At 36.9% G+C, this 13132-nt stretch overlaps 1 protein-coding gene across 4 annotated transcripts; it reads right to left on the reverse strand.

Moving 5' to 3' along the window:
* Window positions 1–3303: 3303 nt before the first annotated feature.
* Window positions 3304–6963, reverse strand: polr3gla (RNA polymerase III subunit GL a). 4 transcript variants are annotated; one of them, XM_060865507.1, is made up of 8 exons: window positions 6946–6963; window positions 6108–6226; window positions 5885–6014; window positions 5381–5443; window positions 4866–4922; window positions 4700–4767; window positions 4005–4136; window positions 3304–3839 (listed from the first exon to the last, which is right to left on the reverse strand). In XM_060865507.1, the coding sequence occupies exons 2-8, from the start codon at window positions 6219–6221 to the stop codon at window positions 3753–3755; spliced, it is 651 nt and encodes a 216-aa protein (XP_060721490.1). In that variant the 5' UTR covers window positions 6222–6226; window positions 6946–6963; the 3' UTR covers window positions 3304–3752. The 4 variants fall into 4 exon arrangements, with proteins under 4 accessions (XP_060721490.1, XP_060721489.1, XP_060721488.1 ...); XM_060865506.1 differs by lacking the exon at window positions 6946–6963 and adding an exon at window positions 6737–6939 and having other exon boundaries at window positions 6108–6225; XM_060865505.1 differs by lacking the exon at window positions 6946–6963 and adding an exon at window positions 6733–6939.
* Window positions 6964–13132: the final 6169 nt, after the last annotated feature.

A 13132-nucleotide genomic window follows, 5' to 3' on the forward strand; every position in this document is an offset into this window, starting at 1 on the left:
TCCACCTCTCCAGGTTTTCCTCCACCTGCTCCCTGCTCTCACTACAGATCACAATGTCATCCGCAAACATCATCGTCCAAGGAGACTCCTGTCTGACCTCCTCTGACAACTGGTCCATCACTATAGCAAACAGGAAGGGGCTCAGAGCCGATCCCTGATGCAGTCCCACCTCCACTGTGAACTCCTCTGTCTGACCTACAGCACACCTCACCACTGTCCTGCTCCTCTCATACATGTCCTGCACCACTCTGACATACTTCTCTGCTACTCCTGACTTCCTCATACAGTACCACAGCTCTTCTCTTGGCACCCTGTCATACGCTTTCTCTAAGTCTACAAACACACAGTGCAACTCCCTCTGACCATCCCTATACTTCTCCATCAACATTCTCAGAGCAAAAATTGCATCTGTTGTGCTCTTTCTGGGCATGAAGCCATACTGCTGCTCACAAATTTCCACCACCTTCCTTAACCTAGCTTCCACTACTCTTTCCCACAACTTCATTGTATGGCTCATCAACTTTATCCCCCTATAGTTGCTGCAACTCTGCACGTCACCCTTATTCTTAAAGATCGGCACTAACACACTCCTTCTCCATTCCTCAGGCATCCTCTCACTTTCTAATACCCTGTTGAACAAACTAGTTAAAAATTCCACTGCTGCCTCTCCTAGACACTTCCAGACCTCTACCGGGATGTCGTCAGGACCAACTGCCTTTCCACTTTTCATCCTCTTCAAGGCCTTCCTGACTTCATCCTTTCTAATCTTATCTACTTCCTGTTCCACAGAGTTCACCCCTTCTACTCTTTTTTCCCTCTGATTTTCCTCATTCATCAGCTCCTCAAAGTATTCCTTCCATCTCCTCTGTACACTCTCCTCACTTGTGAGCACCCTACCATCTCTATCCTTAATAATTCTAACTTGCTGCACATCCTTCCCATCTCGATCCCTCTGTCTAGCTAACCTGTACAAGTCCTTCTCTCCTTCTCTAGTGTCTAACCTAGTGTACAACTCATCATATGCCTTCTGCTTGGCCTTAGACACCTCCCTCTTCACTCTGCGCTGTAACTCCTTGTATTCCTGTCTATTCTCTTCAGTCCTGTCCATATCCCACTTCTTCTTGGCTAATCTCTTCCTCTGTATACTATCCTGAACTTCCTCATTCCACCACCAAGTCTCCTTATCTTCTTTCCTCCTTCCAGATGACACACCCAGCACCTTTCTCCCTGTCTCCCTGATCACTTCTGCTGTAGTTTCCCAGTCATCCGGCAGCACTACCTGACCACCCAGAGCCTGTCTCAACTTCTGTCTAAATTCCTCACAACATTCCTCCTTTTCCAGCTTCCACCACTTAGTTTTCTTCTCTATCTTTGACCTCTTCCTCTTACAGACCATCAGAGTCATCCTACACACCACCATCCTATGCTGTCTGGCTACACTCTCTCCCACTACCACTTTACAGTCACTAATCTCTTTCAGATTGCCTCTTCTACAAAGGATGTAGTCTACCTGTGTTCTCCTACCTCCACTCTTGTAAGTCACTCTATGTTCCTCCCTCTTCTGAAAATACGTGTTAACCACAGCCATGTCCATCCTCTTAGCAAAGTCTACTACCATCTGTCCTTCAAGGTTCCTTTCCTTAACTCCAAACTTGCCCATCACCTCCTCATCACCTGTGTTCCCCTCACCAACAGTGTTTGTGTGTGTTGTGTGTGTGTTCCTTATTCACTACTGTGTTATGACCACTACTATGTTATGACTTGCTTTTCTGCAGCTGCCTCTCATAGTGTTACACAACAATTTTTCCATCACCTTCAGACAGGTTCAAACACACACACACACACACACACACACACACAATGTGTAAAGGGAAAAGTGTGTTAAAACGGTGTACACTTTGTCACACCTCAAGGTGTGCTGCTTCAATCATGCAAAAGATTTCAGGAGGTGAATAAACACAAACACATCAAGAACAGATGCACATTTAGTCCTGAAGCGAGCAGGTAATGAATAATAAACCCAGCGTTAGTGTGGGCTCCGAGTCAGTGCTGAACATTTCTCCTAATGCTTGTGCATCAAATGTTTGGTGATTATACATTTTATTTATTATTCAAATGCTATCTGCTTTATTTCTTGTTTTTTAGTCTTCTCATCTCCTCAGCAGGAAATCCTGTTTCATAATACTCTGTAGTATCAGTATTGTGTAGTATTGTGTAGTCATGAAGTTTAAACAGAAAAACCTGGTCCAGCACGTGCACTATGTCGCCTCCTTGTGTTATAATATTACACAACAGAGTAGAATTTATAGAACACAAAATTCATTTCTTCATGAAAGTTTATGTGATATCATTATAATTAATTCAAAAAACTAAGATGGAAAAGACAGGACAGGATTGTTTCAATATGTCAGTTTTCATAGTAGTATCATCTATTATAATATTATTAGTATCATCTATTATAATATTATTAGTATCATCTATTATAATATTATTAGTATCATCTATTATAATATTATTAGTATTATCTATTATAATATTATTAGTATCATCTATTATATTATTATTAGCATCATCTATTATAATATTATTAGCATCATCTATTATAATATTGTTAGTATCATCTATTATATTATTATTAGCATCATCTATTATAATATTATTAGCATCATCTATTATAATATTATTAGCATCATCTATTATAATATTATTAGTATCATCTATTATAATATTATTAGTATCATCTATTATAATATTATTAGCATCATCTATTATAATATTATTAGTATCATCTATTATAATATTATTAGCATCATCTATTATAATATTATTAGTATCATCTATTATAATATTATTAGCATCATCTATTATAATATTATTAGCATCATCTATTATAATATTATTAGTATCATCTATTATAATATTATTAGTATCATCTATTATAATATTATTAGTATCATCTATGGACTAATTTGAGGATTATTTTTTTGTAAAAAATGTTATTTGAATTTTGTAGGATTTTTTATTTCGTGTGAAAAACATAGACTGTATGTGGACTGACTAAAATAAATGACCCTGAGCTGTGTGTGTGTGTGTGTGTGTGTGTGTGTGTGTGTGTGTGTGTGTGTGGTGCACTGTGACAGAACGATCCAGGGTGAATTCCCCTGTATCTCTCATAGAGACCCAGAATATTGCCCTAAGCACTTATTTAGGATGGTAAAAAAGAAAAAAACTGAAAGAGAAAACTCAAACGTTATAGTTCCGATAAACACTTTACAACACGTTTTAATGTATAATAGCACTTCAGATACACACTGTTTACGATTGTCATGTCACGCCTACTAGTGTCATTATTTCTTCCTTTACACTCCAGTGTTTAACATAGGATTTCACAGCTTATTGTATCAAACACAGTCAGAGACATTATGACAGACAAAGAAAAGAAAATATAAGAATGTCCAAGATGCATCTGGAATATCTTTTTTAAAGCAGCAAAAATATCGGACAAAGCTGCTAAAGAATGTAAACAGCAGCGATTTCCTAAAAATAAGATAAAATATACGTGAGTTAAAACTGGGGGTTTATGCCACTTAAACTCAGCTCTGATGAACAAGAATGAACTACATCTTGTTTAATCAGTTTCCTTTAAGCAGACACACACACACACACACACACGCACACACGCACACACACACTCTCTAGTCTAAAAGAAAATCCAGCATGTGAGAAATCATCTAAACTTTGTCTACATTTTTTCAGTATGTGGCTTCGTCCATGTTGTCATCGTTGTCGCTTCCAAAATCCTCGCCGTTGTCAAAGTAGGACATGATGTAGTCCGTCTCCTGAAACACACAGCAGCGTTTGGGCGTCTAAGAGCAGAATTCTCCATTCTGATTGGTTGGTAGGTGCCGATTCATTTAACAATAACAAACGCAAACTAATTTTGACTAGAATACAAACACGCACAGGTGTTTTTATCGACCCGAGCACAACTCCAAACTTCTCACCTCTTCAAAATGTTCTTCATCGTACTCCTCTGCATTGTCAGGCTCTTCTTCTTCCTCTCCGGTCTTTTTCTTCTTCTCCTCGTCCTCCTCCTCCTCCTCTGACCCATTCACCTCCTCTTTCTTTTCCAGGTTCTTTTGAAAAAGGAAATGTTTTAGTGTCAAATATATTCAAGTACATTCACAGCTCTTTTACACTTTTTAGTAGTAAGATTTTTTTTTTTTTTTTTTTATAAAGAGTGCCAATAATTCTAGAGCTGAATGTATCTTTGCATCAATCTGTCAGTCTTTCTTCTATCATTACAGATAATAAATAAGATGGAGAGGACAGGGTTATTGCAATTATTTTATAACAAAATTGTTATTACACCACCTAATTGGAATAATTGAGAATCATTCAATGAATCACTTAGGGAATCACTTAAGGAATCAGATGAGAATCAATTCTGAAATGATTAGGCGGTAACCTGGGGAATCTCCTGAGGAATATCCTGGGGAATCAATTGTGGGAATCATTTGAGGAATCACTTCAGGAGTCATTAAGACTGAATTACATTCTGATCAGCTTTTATAGACATAGAAATATTAATCTTTTGAGCAATCAGATTCCAGGATTTGGAGGTGCTGTGCTGTAAATATTAATAACACCAGTACTGTTATAATGCAGACGTGTTACACGTTACAGTAGGATATTTTACCTCCAGTTTCTGTATGAGTTCTTTGGCAGCAGCAGGTTTAATTTTGCTCTTCATTAAAGGTTTGGACTCTGTGGACAGAAACAACAGTGTTTATGTGTGTGTGTGTGTGTGTGTATGTGTGTGTGTTAGATACAAAGACGTGCTGCATCGTGGATAATTCACTCACTGGCTTTGCGCGACTTCTGAACTTTGATGCAGAGCTCTTTAGGGAGTCGACTCCAGTCTGAAACACAAACACAGTTCACAGGTCACGGCAACTCCAACATCCTCCAAGAACTCATACTCAATACACCATGGCCTACAAACATGGCTGACCAAGACAACACTTCCCAAAACACATGAAAAACATGTCTACCATCACAAAAACACACACACACAGCTTACATTTTGAAGGGCAAGTGGAGTGTAAATGCAGGGAGTATTGCAGGCAGTAGAGTGATTTTGTAGCACACACAGACACATTATATAAAATAAATGTGCTAAGTAAACGTGTCATGTGGTTATCGCAATACAGTTTCTACATTTCCATCCATTTCCTCCTACCATTTTTTCTGCAGCGGTGCATAAATAAAACATAAGTAAACTTTTGCTCAACCGTCTGCCTTTTAAAAGCAAATGTATAATACTGATTTATAACACATTCCTAACACTGATTATCTGATGCTTGGCTGCTTTGCTCACCTGGAGTCCATTCATTGTGCTTCGCCTCTCCAGTCTGGTATTTATCAGAGTAACGGCTCACGTCTGTTAAGAGAATCAAACAAACAAAAAAAAAAAACAGAAACAATGTGTCTTACGACCAAGTCGTTGAGATGCCTGATGACCTGCTAACTGAGAAACAGTTTTCTATTGTGTTTGGACAGTTAAACCCATACAGGCTTCATTTATATGTAAACCACTAAAAAAAAACAATGCCCCTTGTCCAAAGTCCCTTACAGAAAACTTGACCATGTCATGATGACATCCACTAATGTCCATGTGAATGCTGTTATTACAGAACAGCTAATCCTTCTGAATCATTCTGATCAATCAGATTTAAGATTTGCTATGAACAGTGTTGTGGTATAAAACAGAACACAAAATTTTCTTCTTTGTACATAGACATGTCTATTCTATGTATACATTAATGTATGTGTAATCAGAAGTCCTTGGTTAGCTGTGTGTGCATCATTATTATCTCTCTACCTTTCTTAGGTGCAGATGGTTGGATGTGGAAAGGCAGGTTCTTGCTGGAGGCTCGGAGTTCCTGTTTAAGAGCGAGCATGTAGTCCACCTCCTCTCCTGTCTGCAGAGGAACCGGTCTGAACTGCATGGGCTGAAAATGAACACGTAGATATTACAGATTACTGTGAGACATGTTCGGATATCTGAGTGAGGATTAATGTGTTGGAGTGAAACCCATGCGTACAGGGTAGAGCGCTGAAGGTGCCTGAACGCTGCTGGGTAAAGCTTCTCCTCTGCCGAAACCCAGAGAATCCACATTAAAGGTGAAGAGACTCCGACCTCGACCTCTTCCTGACATCTCGTCTAACAACAAACACAGGATGAACAAACGCACAAAGACTTTGTTGAACTCCAATATTTATTTTGTTGCGTTTAACACACTGGGTTGAAAATTGAGTTCTTCCATCGCTTTCTGAGTCTGTGTTGTATAAAATAATATATTTAGTGTGTATAATAATAACTCTGTAAACCTCACATCCGTTTTGCTTCAAATCATTTAATCAGTAAATCAGTGACTATAATCATTATGACGAGAAAAAGCACGACTTGTATCAAACATTACAATATTATCAGTTGTTTTTATATCATTTATATTCTATAACATATTAAAGACATTGTTACATGACATCATGACTTGATGTGAATAATAATAAAGCATGTAATAACATTTATAAACATGAATATAGCTGTAATATCAATAACACATTTATAAACATGAATATATATGTAATATTAGTAATACCACATTTATAAACATGAATATATTCTATAATATCAGTAATAACACAGGTTTTAATAAATAAAAATACTTTATCTCTGATCGATGCTCAGCTCAACTCCTCTTTAGGTCCCCTAGTGCAAACCTCCTAATTATCCTGCTAAGCTAACACTTTAGCTAACTCTCCATGTATGATAAATAAAAAATATATTTTTTTAAAAAGCACACCAGATTATTATGGTGTAATTTGCTAGTTTTGAGTTTTCTGCTGACAAACTGTAACGCGAACTCTCTTATTAACCACCTTAACCACGTGGGAGCTCCGGAGAATTCCACTTCCGCACCGGCAGGAAAAAGGGGGCGGATCCGGAAGTCACGCGTCTACGCGATATGTAAACAAACGCACACGTGCTCTCCACTGGCTAAGGAGATTTAAGAGTTTAGTGTGCACGAGGAAGTGTATTTGTATCTAAATAACTAAGGGGGCGATTACTTTTTCACACAAGGACAAATAGTCTTAGACTCTTTTTCTTTTACTTAAAAACACTGATTTAAATAAAAATATACAAACACGAAGGAACTCAGGAAGATAAAAACTTTTCTTCTTCTTCTTCTTCTTCTTCTTCTTCTTCTTATTATTATTATTATTATTATTATTATTATTATTTATTTATTTATTTTATTATTATAATGTATTTATTTTTAAAAATGATCTAATAATTATGGTTTGGTGTTGGAGAGGTTTTAAACTTTTTTAATTACCGTGAGGTGATTAAACCATCCAGCAGGGGGCGCGATTTCCTTACGTATATAGTATACATCCATGTTTACTGTATATGGCCTGAACAGATTATGTCTTCTGAACAGATACTAACACAGAACTGGATAGAAAGTGTGCAGAGAAAAAAAAACACTGTCGACGTGCTCTTATAACCTTCATTATGTTTATAGAGGTGGATAAGAAAGGGTGGAATTTGGGGAGGGGGTATATGTGCACACAGAACAAACAGATAGATAGATAGATAGATAGATAGATAGATAGAGAGTCATGAGACAAAAAGTGACTAAGCCAAAGAGAGAGAGAGAGAGAGAGAGAGAGAGAGAGAGAGCAATGTTTCATAAAGCAGCGAAACACAAACAGATAACATTAATTAACATGTCCTACCTTGAACATTATGATGTTTTTGTATCAGAAATAATGTTAGATTGTATATGTAAGTTTAGTTTATATCCTAAACAACATTTACCCATAATGCTTTGTGTTTTTGATGTTAGTCTAACCTTGAGGTGTGAGGTGAGAAATGTTTGCTCACAGGAGCCGTTTTACAACAGCTCATGTGTATGAGCTTGTCAGAAGGTCATCGAAGAAAGAGACTGAGATAATGAAATCAATAAACACACACACACACACACACACACACACACACACACACACACACACACACACTCACAGTACTCTAGTCTCGTTCATGTATTTTCCCATAACATCTACATACAAAGGTATGTGGTGGTTTTCTTCAGAACATGTATATGGGAACATAGTGTCTGCTCGCTTACAAATACACACACAGACACACACACACACACACACACACACACACACACACACACACACACACACACACACACACACACACTACATGGCTTACATTTTGAAGGGCAAGTGGAGTATAAATGCAGGGAGTATTGGAGCTAGTAGCGATTTTGTAGCACACACACAAACACACACATACACACACAGATACACACACAGTAGATAATCTCTGAAACTACTCAGTGTAGTTGTAAAATAAGCAAACCCACATACACAGTAGTTTGGAATACTCAGAATAATTGCTTCTTTGTTTATGAATTTTCTTTCCCTTGTTCTTCCTCAAAGCTTAATATTCCATAATGTGCCTTTTAAATCATTATGGATTATGATTTTTGACCGTTTGCTTCAATGATACAGGAGTCACAAAGCTAAAGCAGCAATCAGAACAAACACCACAATTTAACCGGAAAAGCCAATTCACAGAAGGGGAAAGGACACAAAACTCGGAAAATGTGCATGTGATTTGTACCTTTTCACTTCCTTGTAGATTGTCCTTTAAGATTGAGTTTAAAACAGTAGACGGAGCAATGACTCAAACACGTCTTATCATGCTTGTACAATTTCATTTTATTAGTCTTGGGCTGTTTACATTAAAAAATCACCACAGAGATATGAGAGAGATAAAAAAAACACTTTCAGATTCTTATAAAAAGCTTTCATGGGCAACTTAGAGTCCAGATAATATCTGCCATTTTTAACTAGTCTTTAATTTCATTTTATTTCATTACATTTAATTTCATTTCTATTTTATTTTATTCATTTTCCAAGCTCAGCTTCATAATGCAGAACAAGCTTGGATAGTGAATAAAAGAAAACTTCCCCAGAATTAAAGGTTTCTGATTTAAAGCCTCCAACTCTGTATATATGCACAATATTTAGTCAAAAAATTAAAAATAATAATTTTAAAAGGTGAATGTGAAAATTCGGGCACGGTGGCTTAGTGGTTAGCACGTTCGCCTCACACCTCCAGGGTCGGGGTTCGATTCCCGCCTCCACCTTGTGTGTGTGGAGTTTGCATGTTCTCCCCGTGCCTCGGGGGTTTCCTCCGGGTACTCCGGTTTCCTCCCCCAGTCCAAAGACATGCATGGTAGGTTGATTGGCATCTCTGGAAAATTGTCCCTAGTGTGTGATTGCGTGAGTGAATGAGAGTGTGTGTGTGTGTGTGTGTGCCCTGCGATGGGTTGGCACTCCGTCCAGGGTGTATCCTGCCTTGATGCCCAATGATGCCTGAGATAGGCACAGGCTCCCCGTGACCCGAGATAGTTCGGATAAGCGGTAGAAGATGAATGAATGAATGAATGTGAAAATTCATGACTAATATACTGTAACATGGTGATTTTCCCCTAAAGTATATGTAGGTCTACTAATAACAGAGAAACAATATCTGTTGATAATGTGATCTTAAATCATTTAGAATCCTCCATTTCACCCAGAAAACGCTTTGTGATTTTATCATACATATCTAAGAGTATATGAGCCCCAGCAATATCCCTTATTTATCCTCAATTACATTCATACGTCTTCACACTAATAGACCACGTAAGAATCAAAAAGAATATCCGAGGAGAAAAAGCAGACCAAATGAAAGGCTGAAGTGGAGAAACGGAGTGATGCGACCTTGATGATAGGATGGAGGTGCGGCGTTGTGATGCGAATCTGAAACAACTGGACAGAGAAATTAGCTTTAGGATGTTCACTGAGATAATGAATACAGGTTATATTTCACCCTTCAGATAAATCAGCACTGCTTACCAATTGGGACCTTAGGGTTGATTTTAAGGCCGTTTATTTCGGTCCCATCAGCAAGAGCACGCTTGAAGAGTTCTTTGAGGATGACGGGGTTAGTTTGGCTGGACGTGAATGCAAGAGTTGCTGTTACGAGCACAGATCCATCTTTGTTACTGAACCGAAGGGCAGAAACATAAAAAGAAAATAAATTGTAGAATATAAAGATATAATTTAAATACAGTGTGGAACTGGATTGGCTTTTACTTCAGCTCTATATTTTGATTGGATCCTGCTTTACCAGCTCTTTGTTTGGATTAGATTTTGCTTTGTCAGCTTTATGCTCTAAGCACTCTGGTTTAGAAGCTCTTTGGATTGGACCCAACTTTAACAACTTGTATTTTTTTGGATTGGACCTTACATTAAACAGCTCTGTGTTTTGGACTGAATCATGTTTTACTGCTCTTTTGTTTGGATTGGACCCTACTTTAAAAACACTTTAGTTTAGATTGGACCAGATTTTAATAGCTCTTGTGTTAAAATTGAACCCCGCATTAACAGCTCATATGTTTAGATTGGACCATACTTTAAAAACACTTTAGGTTAGATTGGACCAGATTTTAACAGTTCTTGTGTTTAAATTGGACCCTACATTAACAGCTCATATGTTTTGATTGGACCATACTTTACCAGGGCTTATGATTAGATCGGACATTACTTTTTCAGTTTTTCATTTGAATTAGACATTTTGTCAGAAAAGGGGGGTGTCTTCGAGATACAATTCAGACCCAAATGCAGGGATAGTTGAAACATGATTTATTTTAAATTTAAACAATAAAACATAACACAAAAAAGCAGGAAACACTAGGAGCACGAAACATAAACAAAAAAACACATGGCGCCGGGCTAGATCATGACACCTTTCTTTAGCAGGCTTTTGTTTTGACTGGATCCAGCATTAACAGCTCTATGCTTCTACTGGGTTTTGTTTTGACATATTGATTTGTTTTGATTCTCTGCAATAAAAAACCCTGTGTCTGCAGACCTGTTTGAAATTACGGAAATTATTAAAAAAAAATGTTTTCATTTTTTTGTTATTAGTTATTGTAATAATTTCTGACAAAATCAAGTTCTGATATTCTGTTGCTAGAGTATTAGAACATTTGGTCTTCAACATGAATGTCTTGGGATATTGAGAGATCACTGAAAGCCAGCCTTTTCAAATATGTTGTATTTGCTGAAGTGTGTGCATCTGTTCTGTGTATGGCCCTTTATTTGATATCTATCTGTACAATGCTGTTTCTATGTTTCATTGTGAAGCCTTATCATGTGCTCTGATACAAACTTGTATTTCTGGCAATAATTATTCTTACTAAAGCACACTATGAGTTTACACAAGTGTCCTACAGTATCTGCTATCACGGACAAACAAACACCGTGGTGCTGGTGACACATATGGCATTTAAACACAGAGGGTGTGTGTTGCAATTTAAAGACAGAATAATAACAAAGCCTTTAGATAATTAATTTTATTTATATATTTTAATTTGAATGTAATATGTCTAAATAAACAAAATTATTTGTTAATCAGTTTGATTTAGTGGTTTTAATTAGGAGGAGAAGGCTTAAAATAATGGTTTCATTATTCTTTAATAGACTCAATGAGTTGTACAAATAGTTGATGGATAAAATAACAAATTACAAATAAAATGTGGCCCTTAGTACCCCCAGAGTAGTGGCTGGTGGAGTGGTAAGAGTAGTAGTAGTAAAGGAAGTTAAAGCATGTGGAAGCCTAGCGGATAAGGTGTTGGTCTACCAAATCCAAGGTACACCAAACTGCCACTGCTGGGTCCCAGAGAAAGACCCTTAACCCTCAATTGTATAACAATGAGATAATAAAAGTGTCAGCCAAATGCTATAGGAGTAATCGTAGTATTAAGACATGATAATTAATTATCTTAAGTGGCTCGATAAGCAACAGTGCATCACACTGAAAAAAAAGGTTGTTGACGAACATATTGCGTCTCGTCTCGTCTGACGAAATTAACACTACAACCACTCAAAGAGCCAGTACCACTTACTCCTACCACAGTAAGTGGTACTGGCTCTTTGAGTGGTTGTAGTGTTAATTTCGTCAGACGAGACGAGACGCAATATGTTCGTCAACAACCTTTTTTTTCATGACTAAGATGAGACTATGACAACACTGCACCACTGTCCAAAAACGCTGACTAAGACTAAATTAACATACATTATTGTTGACGAAAAAAGACAAGACGAAAATGTTTTGTATAAAATAAAAACTAAGATAAAATCTCTCTTCATTTTCGTCTATAATTGTCTCTGCTTTTTCATCAGCTGTTACGCCTTTAAAATATTCACAACAAGTTACAGGTCCGCGAAGCGGATCCCGCTTATTATATTGCTACCTACCAAATAAATCCCGATGACCGGTCATTGCATTACGATTAAAAGCAGCATCAATAAAGTAAAAAATGTGATGTGCGGTCAAGTTCGAGTGTATGCACTGTTTAAACGAGTGTTCTCAATTTCTCACTGATACTTTTGTGATTCGCGGAGTTTTGACAAGTTTTATAGCCTTGATATTGTTTCTTATTCAAAAGTGGTGACAGAAAAAACTCAGCACCCCCAACCTGAAACCTCTTCCCACCCCCCTGTCACAATCACATCATAATCACAATTAATAATTAGGCTTAAAAGCAAATGTATATGTAAGGGAATCAAGTTTAACAATTACATATAATATTGCTCCAAATATCATCAATAATGGTGTGTGCAATACCATGTATAACTTGCATTAAGTTGGTAATTTATATATATAAATTATGTATAATAAATTATATATAATTAACACTTGTGTTCCTGATATTATTGCATTTAATGAGGCCTCGTTGTATTTATTCTTACAATAGATTCCAGATGTTTTCAAGCTACATTTTTTTGACTAAAACTAGACTAAAATTAAAAGACTTTTAGTCGACTAAAACTTGACTAAGATACCTTGAGTTTTCTTTTGACTAAAACTAGACTAAAATGATGAGACTTTTACTAACTAAGGAACTAAGAAACTAAGACTAACAAAAAAGATATGTGAATGACTAAATATGACTAAAACTAACAAGGACATTTGGCACAAGACTAAGACTAAGAC

The sequence above is a fragment of the Tachysurus vachellii genome, chromosome 3 (genome assembly GCF_030014155.1).
Source record: "Tachysurus vachellii isolate PV-2020 chromosome 3, HZAU_Pvac_v1, whole genome shotgun sequence".
In the NCBI taxonomy this organism is placed as follows: domain Eukaryota; kingdom Metazoa; phylum Chordata; class Actinopteri; order Siluriformes; family Bagridae; genus Tachysurus; species Tachysurus vachellii.

Coding starts and splice junctions, on each gene's coding strand:
- polr3gla (XM_060865507.1), bottom strand. CDS start 6,221: ATGTCAGGAAGAGGTCGAGGTCGGAGTCTCTTCACCTTTAATGTGGAT. Junction 4,768..4,865: donor TCAGAAGTCGCGCAAAGCCA/GTGAGTGAATTA, acceptor TTCTGTCCACAG/AGTCCAAACCTTTAATGAAG. Junction 4,137..4,699: donor AACTCATACAGAAACTGGAG/GTAAAATATCCT, acceptor CTTTTTCAAAAG/AACCTGGAAAAGAAAGAGGA.